General features: G+C 57.0%; 1 protein-coding gene across 1 annotated transcript; it reads left to right on the top strand.

Annotated features, from left to right (window-relative positions):
• The first annotated feature begins 303 nt into the window (after positions 1–303).
• On the top strand, positions 304–15,267 carry LOC141967242 (immunoglobulin lambda-1 light chain-like). The gene is made up of 4 exons (XM_074920809.1): positions 304–370; positions 483–767; positions 13,155–13,196; positions 14,782–15,267. The coding sequence occupies exons 1-4, from the start codon at positions 325–327 to the stop codon at positions 15,102–15,104; spliced, it is 696 nt and encodes a 231-aa protein (XP_074776910.1). The 5' UTR covers positions 304–324; the 3' UTR covers positions 15,105–15,267.
• The last annotated feature ends 792 nt before the right edge of the window (positions 15,268–16,059 follow it).

The raw sequence follows: 16,059 nt of genomic DNA, 5'->3' as shown, positions 1-16,059 counted from the left end.
TCCTGGCTCTCCCTTGCCCTTTGGCCCCGCAGCCCCTGAGCTCAGGCTGGTGGGGCAAGTCCGTGCTGGCGAGTTTTGGGCTCTGAGCTGGGACATGTCTCCGCTCTGTGCTCGGGGACAAGCCCCGCTGACCTGGGGTGGTGGGGCTGGGCGTGGAGTGGGGAAGGAGGTGCAGAGAGAGAGAGGCGGGCAGGATTCGGCAGTGAGCGTGGGGTCAGATTTGCATGGAGGGGCCGTGCCCGGGTGGGTGGGCACTTAAAAGGGAGTCAGGGTCCAGAGCACAGCCCCATCGGCGTGGGGACACGGAGCTGGTGGAATCGCGCCATGGCCTGGGCCCCTCTCCTCCTCGTGGTGCTCGCCCATGTCTCAGGTGACATGGCCAGACTCGCTGCACAGGGGCCCATCCTTGTGCCCAGGGACGGCCGTGCTCCTGGGGCACTGGCTGACCCCCATCTTGTCCCCTCTCTCCTCTCCCTCTCCAGGCTCCCTGGTCCAGGCAGCGCTGACTCAGCCGCCCTCCGTGTCAGCGAACCCGGGACAAACCGTCCAGATCACCTGCTCCGGGGGTAGCAGCTACTATGGCTGGTACCAGCAGAAGGTCCCTGGCAGTGCCCCTGTCACTGTGATCTATGATAACACCAAGAGACCCTCGGGCATCCCTTCACGATTCTCCGGATCCAAGTCTAGCTCCACAGGCACGTTAACCATCACTGGGGTCCAAGCCGAGGACGAGGCTGTCTATTACTGTGGTGGCTACGACGGCAGCAACTATGCTGCCACAGTGACACAAAGCAATAGGGAAGTGATACAAAAACTTGTCCCCATCACAGAGATCAGTTAGGAGTCTCTGCTGTCCCAGTTTGATGGTGAGGCAGGTCCCCGCCATAGCCCTGCCTTTGCTGCCCTTTGCTAGAGGTTGCTGTGCCTGTTGTCCTGACTGAGTCATCCCATAAAGCCCCAGATGTGTGTCTGTCTCCTGCCCTGATCTCAGGAGGGGATGTGCAGCACTTGGAAACATGCCACCCCGTAGCCATGTTACCCGTTGGTGGCCTCCAAGCTGAGGCAGAGGCTGTCTCTTACTGTGCTCGCTGGGACATCACACCAGTGCTGGTCAGCATTACAGTGAGTCCCAGCACCGGGGACATGAGGCTCAAATCCATGTTGCCCCAGGGCCATTTGGGTGTCACTTGCTGCTGCCACTGCTGCTGCTTGGATGAGACATTGAAGCAGCACGTGTGCCTGTGATGCAGCTCCAGTTGTGGGGCACCTGCTCAGCTCCAGCAGGTCCTCTCTGAGCTGGCTGCAGAGAGACAGCCCCCCTGCAGCTCTGCCCTGCTTCTGCCCATTGTGCTCTGTGCCCTGGGCACCTTGGAGGGGACAGCATCTGGGACAACGTGTTACTTTGGGCGTGAGTGCATTTCCCACAGACACAGACAATCTTGGGCTGGGCATGATGCTTCCAAAGGTGGCTACCATCCCTGTGCCCTGTCTTGGAGCAGGGTTGGCCTGAGTCTGCCCCAACCACTGTGAGCAGAGTCCCTGGGATGCCCGGGCTCTGGCTGTGTTTGTCCAGCACCAACCCACTGGGCTCATGACCAGGTCATGGGGAGGCACTGCTGGAGCCCCTGGGGCTCAGTGCTGCATGGCTCCTGTTGTGCTGGGTTGTGGATTCCTGGGAAGAGCAAAGGTCTTGAGCTGTGGGGCTGGGCTGGCAGAGAAAGAGCCAGGGCAGACAAGCAGAAGAGCATGAGGGTACCTTAGGGGGCTGGGACACCTGTAGTAAAGATGTCAACTGTAGGTTCAGAAGTGATGGGGTTTGGCATCATACAGCCCCACCACAGGGAGCCTTGAGATCCACCTGCCCTTCCTCGCCCCCAGCGTCCTGGCTCTCCCTTGCCCTTTGGCCCTGCAGCCCCTGGGCACGAGCTGGTGGGGGGAAATCCATGCTGGCGGATTCTGGGCTCTGAGCTGGGACGTGTCTCGGCTCTGTGCCCGGGGACAAGCCCCGCTGATCTGGGGTGGTGGGGCTGGGCGTGGAGTGGGGAGGGAGGTGTGGAGAGAGAGAGGCGGGCAGGATCCGGCAGTGAGCGTGGGGTCAGATTTGAATGGAGGGGCCGTGCCCGGGTGGGTGGGCACTTAAAAGGGAGTCAGGGTCCAGGGCACAGCCCCATCGGCGTGGGGACAAGGAGCTGGTGGAATCGCGCCATGGCCTGGGCCCCTCTCCTCCTCGTGATGCTCACCCATGTCTCAGGTGACATGGCCAGACTTTCTGTGCCCAGTTGGGGGATCTGGGCACATGGGACCATCCCCCTGCAGCACAGGCTCCTGGGGTACTGACTGACCTCTGTCTTCTCCCCTCTTTGCTCTCCCTCTTTAGGTTCCCTGGTCCAGGCAGCACTGACTCAGCCATCCTCAGTGTCAGTGAATCTGGGAGAAACCGTTCAGATCACCTGCTCCGGGATTAGCACCAGCTATGCTTATACTGGCTGGTACCAGCAGAAGGTCCCTGGTAGTGCCCCTCTCACAGTGATTTACTGGAATGACAGGAGACCTTCAGACATCCCTTCACGATTCTCCGGATCCCAGTCCGGCTATATCGGCACATTAACCATCACTGGGGTCCAAGCCGAAGATGAGGCTGTCTATTACTGTGGTGGCTACGAGGACACCTATACTGGTGCCACAGTGACAGAGAGCAATGGGGAAGTGGTACAAAAAGTTCCTACCATGACAGAAGCCAGTTAGGAGTCTCTGCTGTCCCTGTGTGATTGTGGGGCAGATCACCACCATGTCGCTGCCCTTGCTGCCCTGTGCTGCAGGTGCCTGTGCCTGGTGTCCTGGCTCGGCCGTCCCTTACAGCCCCAGGTCTGTGGCTGTGCCCTGCCATTTGGGGAGGGGAAGAGCCCTGGCTGTCCCTTCTCTGTCCCAGTCTTCGAGTCCAACATCCCCTGAGGCCCCCAGCTGGTAGCGAGGTCTGTGCCAGGTGACTCCCTGCCCTCCTCTCAGTGCAACTGTGCCAGGAACCCTTAGAGATCATCACCCCTTTGGGGTTCAGCCCTGCTGAAACTGTGACCCCCAGCACCAGGAGGTGGGAACATGCCATGGGCTGCGCAGCTGGGCCAAAGTGTTGCCCTCAAATCAGGGGATGGGACATTTCCCGTGGGTGCAGCATATCCATGGCCATGTGTGAGGCTGCTGGGGCAGAGCAGGGCTGGTCAGGAGCTGCTCTGCTGTGCCACAAGGGCAGCCTGTGGGCTACTCCAGCGTTTGCTGTGTTTGCCCAGTGCTGGCCCGTTGAGCTCATGCTCAGCCTGCCCAGGAGACCCCAGCATCTCGGGCCCCCAGGGAAGCCCCTGGCACTGGGCAATCTCCCACCACAGCCCCAAGACAGCAAGGGGCTGCCCGGCACCCTGAGCCTGTCCTCATCCTGACACAGGGCCCTGGGACTGCGGCTACAACTGGGGACAGACACCAGCTCTCCCGTGTCACGGGGTGCTGCTTGTTTCCAGCAGTGACATTTTCTGTGTCCCCGTGAGTGTGAGGGCCAGGGGACAAGGGCTGGGTTTGAGGGTGTGATAGGGCCAGGCTTTGGGCAGGGCTGCTGGGCCCGCGGGGGCTGCACTTGTGGTGCTGGGAGCTGCCGTGTGGGCAGCTGGGCCCCAGGTGATCTTGTCCCCAGCTCTGTGCCTGGGACCGTGGCGTGGAGCGGGGTGCCACATGCCATGGGCTGAGGCCAGGTGGGCACAGGCAGGGCTGCACCAAGCACCCTGCGGTCCTCGGGGGAGAAGCTACTCTGCTCCCCAACGAGCCCCGCTCAGCCCTGCTCCTCTCAAGCACCCCAGGTTACGATCCTGTGTGCTCACTGGTTGCAGATAATGTTCAGCAGAGGACCCCAGAGGGATGGAAACGGGGGCTTTGCTCCTGCCTCTTCCCATCCCTTTTGCTGTTGTTCTCAGTCCAGTCGGGATCAGGGCCACGCACAGAGGAATGACAAAATCATGCCAGTTTGTTGAAAGGGGGGCATTGCCAAGAGCAAAAGACACTGCACTGTGTGCAAGCTCCCAGTATATTGCCAACTGTTTACATAGGTTCGTTTTTACTTTTACATCCTACTGACCTTCAGGTTTTGCCTGTTTATTGCTTACATGCTTGCCATACTCTGCAGGGGGTGTTTTTTACTGCTGTATTTCACACAACATGGTGTTACATAATGCTGCCTCAGTTATCCACATTCATGCTTCTAACCTTAAGGTCAGATTACATTTTGCTAACCACCAATTCTTAATTCCCACATCTTGCCACTGTAGTTGCTGGCTGGGCCCAACTGGAACCCAACAATCCACGCAAGTGGCAATAGCCTGGGCAAGGGCTCGTCCTACCACCCCCAGCACAAGCACCAGCTCATCTGCTCCACACAACCCGTGATGCGGGTGTTGGATCTCTGGGCAACGCTTGCCACCCTCGACCCCAGCGTCCTGGCTCTCCCTTGCCCTTTGGCCCCGCAGCCCCTGAGCTCAGGCTGGTGGGGCGAGTCCGTGCTGGCGAGTTTTGGGCTCTGAGCTGGGACGTGTCTCCGCTCTGTGCTCGGGGACAAGCCCCGCTGACCTGGGGTGGTGGGGCTGGGCGTGGAGTGGGGAGGGAGGTGCGGAGAGAGAGAGGCGGGCAGGATCCGGCAGTGAGCGTGGGGTCAGATTTGCATGGAGGGGCCGTGCCCGGGTGGGTGGGCGCTTAAAAGGGAGTCAGGGTCCAGAGCACAGCCCCATCAGCGTGGGGACACAGAGCTGGTGGAATCGCGCCATGGCCTGGGCCCCTCTCCTCCTCGTGGTGCTCGCCCATGTCTCAGGTGACATGGCCAGACTCGCTGCACAGGGGCCCATCCTTGTGCCCAGGGACGGCCGTGCTCCTGGGGCACTGGCTGACCCGCATCTTCTCCCCTCTCTCCTCTCCCTCTCCAGGTTCCCTGGTCCAGGCAGCGCTGACTCAGCCGCCCTCTGTGTCAGCGAACCCGGGACAAACCGTCCAGATCACCTGCTCCGGGAGTACCTACAACTATGGCTGGTTCCAGCAGAAGGTCCCTGGCAGTGCCCCTGTCACTGTGATCTACTACAATGACAAGAGACCCTCGGGCATCCCTTCACGATTCTCCGGATCCAAGTCTGGCTCCACAGGCACGTTAACCATCACTGGGGTCCAAGCCGAGGACGAGGCTGTCTATTTCTGTGGTAGCTACGACAGCAGCATCAGTGCTGACACGGTGACACAGAGCAATGGGGAAGTGATACAAAAACCTCCCGCCATTGCAGGAGCCAGTTAGGAGTCTCTGCTGTCCCAGTTTTATGGTAGCACATGTGACTGCAATGGTGCTGCCCTTGCTGCCCTATGATACAGGTGCCCATATCTCGTGCCCTGGCCTGGACATCCCATAGATAACCGAGGTCTGTGTTTGTCTCCTGCCTTTTGGGGAGGGGAAGACACCACCAGTCTTCTTGTCCAATTCTGTGGGTCCAAGTTCCCCTGCACTCCACAGCTGGTACCCAGAGACTTTCAGGTGCCTCCCTGCCCTCATCCCAGCCCAGCTGTGCCAGGAGTCCCCGGAGTATCACCACTGCGGGGGTCAGCCCTGCTGAAACTGTGACCCCCAGCACCAGGAGGTGGGAACATGCCATGGGCTGCCCAGCTGGGCCAAAGTTTTGCCCTCAAATCAGGGGATGGGACATTTCCCGTGGGTGCAGCATATCCATGGCCATGTGTGAGGCTGCTGGGGCAGAGCAGGGCTGGTCAGGGGCTGCTCTGCTGTGCCACAAGGGCAGCCTGTGGGCTACTCCAGCGTTTGCTGTGTTTGCCCAGTGCTGGCCCGTTGAGCTCATGCTCAGCCTGCCCAGGAGACCCCAGCATCTCGGGCCCCCAGGGAAGCCCCTGGCACTGGGCAATCTCCCACCACAGCCCCAAGACAGCAAGGGGCTGCCCGGCACCCTGAGCCTGTCCTCATCCTGACACAGGGCCCTGGGACTGCGGCTACAACTGGGGACAGACACCAGCTCTCCCGTGTCACGGGGTGCTGCTTGTTTCCAGCAGTGACATTTTCTGTGTCCCCGTGAGTGTGAGGGCCAGGGGACAAGGGCTGGGTTTGAGGGTGTGATAGGGCCAGGCTTTGGGCAGGGCTGCTGGGCCCGCGGGGGCTGCACTTGTGGTGCTGGGAGCTGCCGTGTGGGCAGCTGGGCCCCAGGTGATCTTGTCCCCAGCTCTGTGCCTGGGACCGTGGCGTGGAGCGGGGTGCCACATGCCATGGGCTGAGGCCAGGTGGGCACAGGCAGGGCTGCACCAAGCACCCTGCGGTCCTCGGGGGAGAAGCTACTCTGCTCCCCAACGAGCCCCGCTCAGCCCTGCTCCTCTCAAGCACCCCAGGTTACGATCCTGTGTGCTCACTGGTTGCAGATAATGTTCAGCTGAGGACCCCAGAGGGATGGAAACGGGGGCTTTACTCCTGCCTCTTCCCATCCCTTTCACCACTGTAGTTGCTGGCTGGGCCCAACTGGAACCCAACAATCCACGCAAGTGGCAATAGCCTGGGCAAGGGCTCGTCCTACCACCCCCAGCACAAGCACCAGCTCATCTGCTCCACACAACCCGTGATGCGGGTGTTGGATCTCTGGGCAACGCTTGCCACCCTTGACCCCAGCGTCCTGGCTCTCCCTTGCCCTTTGGCCCCGCAGCCCCTGAGCTCAGGCTGGTGGGGCAAGTCCGTGCTGGCGAGTTTTGGGCTCTGAGCTGGGACGTGTCTCTGCTCTGTGCCCGGGGACAAGCCCCACTGACCTGGTGTGGTGGGGCTGGGCGTGGAGTGGGGAGGGAGGTGCGGAGAGAGAGAGGCGGGCAGGATCCGGCAGTGAGCGTGGGGTCAGATTTGCATGGAGGGGCCGTGCCCGGGTGGGTGGGCGCTTAAAAGGGAGTCAGGGTCCAGAGCACAGCCCCATCGGCGTGGGGACACGGAGCTGGTGGAATCGCGCCATGGCCTGGGCCCCTCTCCTCCTCGTGGTGCTCGCCCATGTCTCAGGTGACATGGCCAGACTCGCTGCACAGGGGCCCATCCTTGTGCCTGGGGATGGCCGTGCTCCTGGGACACTGGCTGACCCGCATCTCCTCCCCTCTCTCCTCTCCCTCTCCAGGTTCCCTGGTCCAGGCAGCGCTGACTCAGCCGCCCTCCGTGTCAGCGAACCCGGGACAAACCGTCCAGATCACCTGCTCCGGGAGTACCTACAGCTATGGCTGGTACCAGCAGAAGGTTCCTGGCAGTGCCCCTGTCACTGTGATCTACTACAATGACAAGAGACCCTCGGGCATCCCTTCACGATTCTCCGGATCCAAGTCTGGCTCCACAGGCACGTTAACCATCACTGGGGTCCAAGCCGAGGACGAGGCTGTCTATTTCTGTGGTAGCTGGGACGGCAGCAGCAATGCTGCCACGATGACATGGTGTAAAGGGGAACTGATACAAAAACCTCCCACCATTGCAGGAGCCAGTTAGGAGTCTCTGCTGTCCCTGTTTTATGGTGGCACACAGGTATATGCAATGGCACTGCCCTTGTTGTCCATTGATGCAGGTGTCCGTGTCTCATGGCCTGGCCTGGCCATCCCATCGAGAACCCAGGTCTATGCCTGTCCCCTGCCGTTTGGGGAGGGGTAGAGCCCTACCAGACTTCTCCTTGCCCCATTCTGTGGGTCAAAGGTCCTCCACTCTCTGCAGCTGGTACCCAGAGACTTTCAGGTGCCTCCCTGCCCTCCTCCCAGCCCAGCTGTGCCAGGAGTCCCCGGAGTATCACCACTGCGGGTGTCAGTCCTGCTGAAACTGTGACCCCCAGCACCAGGAGGTGGGAACATGCCATGGGCTGCCCAGCTGGGCCAAAGTGTTGCCCCCAAATCAGGGGATGGGACATTTCCCGTGGGTGCAGCATATCCATGGCCATGTGTGAGGCTGCTGGGGCAGAGCAGGGCTGGTCAGGAGCTGCTCTGCTGTGCCACAAGGGCAGCCTGTGGGCTACTCCAGCGTTTGCTGTGTTTGCCCAGTGCTGGCCCGTTGAGCTCATGCTCAGCCTGCCCAGGAGACCCCAGCATCTCGGGCCCCCAGGGAAGCCCCTGGCACTGGGCAATCTCCCACCACAGCCCCAAGACAGCAAGGGGCTGCCCGGCACCCTGAGCCTGTCCTCATCCTGACACAGGGCCCTGGGACTGCAGCTACAACTGGGGACAGACACCGGCTCTCCCGTGTCACGGGGTGCTGCTTGTTTCCAGCAGTGACATTTTCTGTGTCCCCGTGAGTGTGAGGGCCAGGGGACAAGGGCTGGGTTTGAGGGTGTGATAGGGCCAGGCTTTGGGCAGGGCTGCTGGGCCTGCAGGGGCTGCACTTATGGTGCTGGGAGCTGCCGTGTGGGCAGCTGGGCCCCAGGTGATCTTGTCCCCAGCTCTGTGCCTGGGACCGTGGCGTGGAGCGGGGTGCCACATGCCATGGGCTGAGGCCAGGTGGGCACAGGCAGGGCTGCACCAAGCACCCTGCGGTCCTCAGGGGAGAAGCTACTCTGCTCCCCAACGAGCCCCGCTCAGCCCTGCTCCTCTCAAGCACCCCAGGTTACGATCCTGTGTGCTCACTGGTTGCAGATAATGTTCAGCTGAGGACCCCAGAGGGATGGAAACGGGGGCTTTACTCCTGCCTCTTCCCATCCCTTTCACCACTGTAGTTGCTGGCTGGGCCCAACTGGAACCCAACAATCCACGCAAGTGGCAATAGCCTGGGCAAGGGCTCGTCCTACCACCCCCAGCACAAGCACCAGCTCATCTGCTCCACACAACCCGTGATGCGGGTGTTGGATCTCTGGGCAACGCTTGCCACCCTTGACCCCAGCGTCCAGGCTCTCCCTTGCCCTTTGGCCCCGCAGCCCCTGAGCTCAGGCTGGTGGGGCGAGTCCGTGCTGGCGAGTTTTGGGCTCTGAGCTGGGATGTGTCTCCGCTCTGTGCCCGGGGACAAGCCCCACTGACCTGGTGTGGTGGGGCTGGGCGTGGAGTGGGGAGGGAGGTGCAGAGAGAGAGAGGCGGTCAGGATCTGGCAGTGAGCATGGGGTCAGATTTGCATGGAGGGGCCGTGCCCGGGTGGGTGGGCGCTTAAAAGGGAGTCAGGGTCCAGAGCACAGCCCCATCGGCGTGGGGACACAGAGCTGGTGGAATCGCGCCATGGCCTGGGCCCCTCTCCTCCTCGTGGTGCTCGCCCATGTCTCAGGTGACATGGCCAGACTCGCTGCACAGGGGCCCATCCTTGTGCCTGGGGATGGCCGTGCTCCTGGGGCACTGGCTGACCCCCATCTTCTCCCCTCTCTCCTCTCCCTCTCCAGGTTCCCTGGTCCAGGCAGCGCTGACTCAGCCACCCTCCGTGTCAGCGAACCCGGGACAAACCGTCCAGATCACCTGCTCCGGGGGTAGCAGCAGCTACTACGGCTGGTACCAGCAGAAGGTCCCTGGCAGTGCCCCTGTCACTGTGATCTACTGGAATGATCGGAGACCCTCGGGCATCTCTTCACGATTCTCCGGATCCCAGTCTGGCTCCACAGCCACGTTAACCATCACCGGGGTCCAAGCCGAGGACGAGGCTGTCTATTACTGTGGTGGCTACGACGGCAGCAGCAATGCTGCCACAGTGACAGGGAGAAATGGGGAAGTGATACAGAAATCCTCCCGCCATCGCAGGAGCCAGTTAGGAGTCTCTGCTGTCCCTGTGTGATTGTGGGGCAGATTACCACCATGTCACTGCCCTTGCTACCCTGTGCTGCAGGTGCCTGTGCCTGGTGTCCCTGCTCGGCCGTCCCTTACAGCCCCAGGTCTGTGCCCGTCTCCTGTCATTTGGGGAGGTGATGACCACCAGCAACCCTGAGGGTCCAAGGTCTCCTGCAATCACCATCTCACACCCTGGGGCCTGCCGGCTGCCTCCCTGCCCTCCCAGCCCCAGCTGTGCCAGGAGCCCCAGGACACAGGTTACTTGCTCCCCCCCCTGAAATGCTGATTTTAGTCTATAAAGGAAGCTGTTTCTGGGGGAAGGTATTTGCACAAGCCATTGCAAGGCAGTTTCAGTATGGTTTATGTTGCACTGCTGCATCCTACCCTTTCCCTTTTCATTTGCTTCCTGGCATGCCTGGGGGAATGCCGTGGCAGCAATGGAGAGTGCCTGGCATGGCTTCCTTGGTTCATCCCTGGCAGCTGGGACACAGCAGTTGTGCGTGGCCTCCCCAGTGCCCACCCAGGACCAGCACCCCCTCACCCACTCCTGCCCCCACTGAGGCCGTGTGCCAGGCAGGTGCTGAAGGGCCAACACCCCTGGGACAGCCAGCACAGCATCAGTTCTCCTCCATGCCTCCCTCCATGGAGAAGAGCTGAACTTTCATGCTGAGTGTTGTCCCCATTTATTGTCCTCTCTTAACATTGAACTGAAACCTCACCAAAGTCTCAGAAATGCTCAGAAACTGGCTTTTCAAAATAGATGGCATTGGCTTCAGCTAAATCCTTTGCATAGACAATTTCAGTGATTTTTGTGGCTAGTTTCAGCCTTCGCACCGATGCATAAGCTTACCCAGAGGCAAACCAAACCTCTGAAATATGAAGTGACTCAAACCACAAAATCTCCGAAGCGTCATTTATTTTCTAGTGACTCAGGAGGTTCACTGACTTTGCCTCTTTCTATAACCACTTGCACAAACCACAACATTTGAATTTTTTTTTTCAATTTAAGTTGGTGCTATTGAAATTCAGTGCTCCAAGAGCTAGTTTGCTCAGAGCTGATCACTCTGTGCCCTGTGAGATTGGCACCACACTGTGAAAATACTTTATAAAGCAGTAGCCAAGACTCGCCTGGGGAATTTGAATTTAATCTGTTCTAACTGAAACCCATCCTGGTTCACCCCTGCCTTGACTATTTCAGATGTATGTAAGCATCTGCATACCTTGCATAATTTTCTCTGCTAGTCCCAGCTCTTCCTCTTTACCAACAGCCTCTGATGCCTCCTCTCCAACCCTCTTTGTGTGTCATGGCCCTAGGCAGATGCTCCCAGGAGACGTCACTCAAGAGCTTCTGCTCCAAGGGGCTGTGAAGGCGAGGGCTAATAGGGTGCTACAAGGAGCAGCAGCCTGGAGTGCCGGAGCCACTGGCTGGGCATAAGCAGCTGCTTGGTGTCCTGCACAGCAATGTGTCATTGCATTTATTTCTTCTTATTTTCTTTGGCAGTGGGACCCAGCTGAATATCCTCAGTAAGTCACTCTGATGTTCACACATGGTCTGTCCAGTGCTGGGACCTTTATGGGTTGATTTTTTTTCTTTCTTCAGCATCTCCATTAGGTTATAGTAGTGTGTCCTCCATCTGCCTAACCACACTGAAACATATTCATGTGTCTTTCTCTGGCACGTGGAAACAAGGTTTTATGGGAAAATGAACTTTGCTACTTGCAAAATGGTTTTGGTCCTTTCAAATCTGCAGACCCTCTGCTGATCCCCTGGGCTTTGTTCAGCTTGTCTGAGTGCAGGAGTTCCTGGGTAAAAGTATATATATATATTTGCCAGACAGCCAGATTATATTGGAGTTTATGAAACAGAAATTTCTTGACATTTCTCTTTCTCCTAAGGAGACACTCCCAGGTATGCTCTATGGTATGGTGAGGAAATACATAGGGGGTTGAAGTGGAAGGCTTCAAGTCTGAGCAAGAGGAGGTGGGCTTGCTGTCTCAGGACAAGGTTGCCTCTCCAGGCACTCAGGCTCTTCAGGCTCCAAAAAGCAATGTAGCTGAGTCTGTGGGCACTGGCTTGATCTCCTGCAGCAAAGGCAGGAGCTAAAGTTGGAGAAAGCAGCTGCCCGGGCAGGGCATTTAGTGCTGAGACATGTGCTGAGGTCTGTTAGGGCAGAAATAAAACACCCTGTGAATTCAGCCATCGGTCATCACCCACTGATGTAGCGATAGGCGCCTTCAGCAAGCGTCCCAGGGCGTGATCCTCCGTCATGGCTGGCAGGCTTCATTGGCTCAGCGGGGCTCTGCACTCACCCTCACGGGAATCAACCCCACACTAGTGCTTTTGCCAGTGCCGAGATGCCGGATGTGACGAAGGGAAGTGTTTATTTACCCCTGTCAGGATGGTCCAACGCCCCGTGCCCAGCCCCGAGCGCAGGGCTGAGCTCTGGCACAGCAGCAGGAGCAGTGTGACAGCAGCTGGGGCTGCGCCACTTCCCTGCCACGTGCTGCCCCAGCACAGGACACCCCAACACAGCTGCTGCAAGGAGACTCACCCGCCCATCAGGTACTGAAAATCCTGCCCAGGTAAGACTGCGAGCTGTGCCAGGGTCTGGTTTTGCCCCAGAAAGCAAGGCCAGGCTGCAGGGTAGCACAGACAAGAGGAGGTGGGGTAAAACCACGGCATCTATGCCAGCGCTGGTGTTCCTGGGCAGTGGGAAGGATGGATGGATGGATGGATGGATGGATGGATGGATGGATGGATGGTTGGTTTATTCATGAGGTTTACTCACACATATACTGTCCAATGGCCAGTGGTTCCCATTTGCCCCAGTGCAGCCATGGTGTGGTCTGAGGGGTGGCAGGACAGTGGCTGGTGCCCGCCCAGGGCAGCCCACAGCCACCTGCATGGCAGCAGTGCAGGTTGAGGCAAGGTTCTGCCTGTCATGCTTTAAGGGCACCCAAAGCCTCCATCAACACTTTCTCACCTGGGACTAACATCCTCACATGACAAGCAGGGACACGGGCTTGTAACAAGGTCCTGGGCAGCAGTGGATCTCTGGAGCAGCCAGTGATGCAGCCACGGCTCTGGAGAGCCTGGCCAATGCAGTCCATGAGGGATGGCAGGCCAAGGCCACCCATTTTGCCATGGCCTCTCCAACAGGGATACACAGTCATCCCCATATGGCTGTCTTGCTGCTCCAGCCCTGCCATATCCACTGGGGCACATCAGCACCGTGCATTCATCCTGCTGTGTCCATCAGGACACCTCCATCCCACCACCTTCATCCTGCTGTGTCCATCGGGACACCTCCATCTCATCACCTTTGTCCTTCCACGTCCATGGGGCCCCAGAGCGCTCCTACCATGAAGCTGGAAGTTTTTGCACAGCCCTGTATCACTGTGTGGTGTATTCGGGGCCGGGACCTTCCTGACCGTCCTAGGTGAGTCGCCGACTTCTTCTCTGTCTGTCCTTCCCCACCATGAAATTTTGACATTTTGTCGATTTTTCAGTGATTTTGGGGTTTTTTCTTCGGACTTGGCGCTGGGCTGGGGTTTGCCGCTGGTTTGGGAATGGGCACCAAACGTGGGGTTGAGGGTTGTGCCACGGAAGATAGGGGGGTATTTTCTCAATTGAAAGATCTTGAAATTTGGCCATAAAATGTGTCTGGTCTCAGGGACTCTATTTCAGAATCTCAGGTTTAGGTCTCTAAAAAAGCCAATTTTTGTCTTTGTTAAAGAAATTAATTATTAGACTAATGTCTAAGGTCTAAGTCCTCAACTCTTAGTCCTGAGGACTAAGTCTGTCACCCTTGGTGAGGAGCAGGGACTTCTCTGCAGGGTCCCGCACCTGAGGGTGCGGGCGCTGTGAAATAGCAGCCCATCCTCGGACATAAGTAAGCTGAAGTCGCACCTGACTTTGTGTTAAAATGGCATGTCCTGGCATCTTAACCAGAAGTTTTCAGGGGTATCTTAAAGAACCTATTGTCTGGGTAAGCTGTGTCAAAAATAGAGATAATTGCGTTGAAAATGCTGCCAGGAACATCATTTGTCTGTCTTTGTCTATAATTTTAAAAATAATTTGGCCAAAAATCTCAACCTGAACAAAATTACTGGGGGCATAAGATCGAGAAAAATGTAGTCTGCCAATTTCTTTGGCAGAAAGTTTCTAATTGTGGAGTCTTCTGGTTTTTGAATAGAGATAGAGATAGAGACTTTGTACATTTGAGAAGAAAGCAGAACCACCTCAGAGAGACCAAACATCTTTTCTCCATCTTCCTTTGGGTGATTCTTAGTTGTATTTTTTCTGAGACAAGTCTGAAAGTGTCTAAAAGCAGAACTGGGCAGCAAACAGGATGGTTTGTCTTTGAAATTTTGATTTTTTTTAAAAATTGCCTTTTAAATGAAAAGAAATAGGTTTATGGCAACTAACCAGAGTTTGTTATACATATATATATTCCATATATATTATATATATATAAAATATATATCATATATATTATATATATAAAAAATATATATCATATATATTTTATATATGTGAAATATATATCATATATATTTTATATATGTGAAATATGTAAATACATAAATATGTATGTTATATAAATGACATAATTATACATATATGTATATAATGATGTATACTACATAGATATGTAGTATATTGGATATTTTATATAGGTAACATACAATATACATATACGATGTATATTAGCTTATATATCTATACTATATAATGTGTATATGCACATGTATATACTTATAGTGTATATATACAAGTACATATGGGATGTATGTATATGTGTATATGTATTACACACATATATGTGTATATATATATACATTAAAGATATATATGTAGATGTTTTCCAAATCTAAATACGTTAGAGTGATAAATGATAAACTCTTAGCTGCGGGGGAAGTGGGAAGTCTCTGGGCAGTGCCAGCTAGGCAGGCAGGGCAGGCAGGCAGGGGGCTGTGGCAGGGCACCCCCTGACTCCATGCTGCTCTCTCTCCTCCTTGCAGGTCAGCCCAAGGTCGCCCCCACCGTCACCGTCTTCCCACCGTCCAAGGAGGAGATCTCGACACAGAACAAAGCCACTCTGGTGTGTCTGGCGGGAGACTTCTACCCCAGAACCGTCACGGTGGCCTGGTCAGCCGATGGCCGCACCCTCAGCAGTGGTGTCGAGACCAGTCAGTCCCAGCAGCAAACCAACAACAAGTACATGGCCAGCAGCTACCTGACGCTGAGTGCCTCCGACTGGAACAAGTACAAAACCGTCACCTGCAAGGTCATGCACGAGGCTGGCAATGTGGAGAAGACCGTGAACAAATCCGAATGCTTCTAACCCCGCCGGGACCTCCCCGTGCCTGGCAGCCCCTTGCCAGCCCCCTCCCTCTTCCCCGCTGCTGGGAACAGCGGCTTCCCCTCCGCCACAAATGTCTCTCCTCACATCCCCCTGTCCCCTGCTCCTGTCCCCCCACCCTGAGTGTCACACAAATAAATACCGACACTGAACTAGCGCTGGCTCAGCATCCCTGTCTTTGTGTCCTTCCAACGCACCCGCTCACCCCGGCATCTCCCCAGTGGCACCAGTATGGAGGAGGGTGGAATGGGAACACACACGAGTGTGCACACACACCACACCCACACACATATATATATATATATATATTGCTGGAGCTCTCTGCAGTTCTTGCTCACCCCTGGGGACCCTGATGAACCCCCCTGGAAAGGCCAAGACCAGGGGATGAGCAGCCTGGGGCAGCAGCCTGGTCCAAGCCTCCCATGCCAGCAGCGAGCACATGGCCCTGGCTGTGCCGTCCATGTCCCTTGCCCACTGGCCTCTGGGTGCCAGGCCCTTTGCAGGGACACATGGCTTGTGGTAGGGTCACAGCCAGTCATGCCCCTTTGCCAGCCAGCCCTGGCTCTGTCCCCATTTCCTCAGTCACCCCCATGTCCCCCAGGATGGTGGTGCTGGTGTAGCCACCAGTGGTACACATGCACCACTCTGTCCCTTAGACCCTGTGTCACGACAGCGTGGGCCCCTGGATGCCACATGCCTTGTCCCCATCCCCAGCACAGCCCTAGGGTAGTTTCCCTGCGGCCCTGAACAGAGTGGCTTATGCCATGGCTATGCCAAGAGCACCAGTGCTAGCTGCAGTCACCCCATCAGAGCTGTCAGGAGCCACCCTGGGGACAGGGGATGGGAGGACCCATCCACGTTGTGTGTAGTTCTGGCAGAAATGACCCCTTGCCACCCTTTTGGTAAAGGGGGGACAGCCCCACCACATCCCCCTCCC

The sequence above is a fragment of the Athene noctua genome, chromosome 17, assembly GCF_965140245.1.
Source record: "Athene noctua chromosome 17, bAthNoc1.hap1.1, whole genome shotgun sequence".
Lineage (NCBI taxonomy): Eukaryota > Metazoa > Chordata > Aves > Strigiformes > Strigidae > Athene > Athene noctua.
The sequence above is the reverse complement of the archived record's forward strand: the minus strand, read 5'-3'. Positions and strand labels throughout refer to the sequence as shown.

What these genes read in the sequence shown, in the direction of transcription:
- LOC141967242 (XM_074920809.1), top strand. Translation starts at nt 325, where the DNA reads ATGGCCTGGGCCCCTCTCCTCCTCGTGGTGCTCGCCCATGTCTCAG. An exon ending in TGGTGGCTACGACGGCAGCA is followed by an intron (nt 768 to 13,154) that starts ACTATGCTGCCA and finishes GCCCTGTATCAC; the next exon opens with TGTGTGGTGTATTCGGGGCC. An exon ending in GACCTTCCTGACCGTCCTAG is followed by an intron (nt 13,197 to 14,781) that starts GTGAGTCGCCGA and finishes TCCTCCTTGCAG; the next exon opens with GTCAGCCCAAGGTCGCCCCC.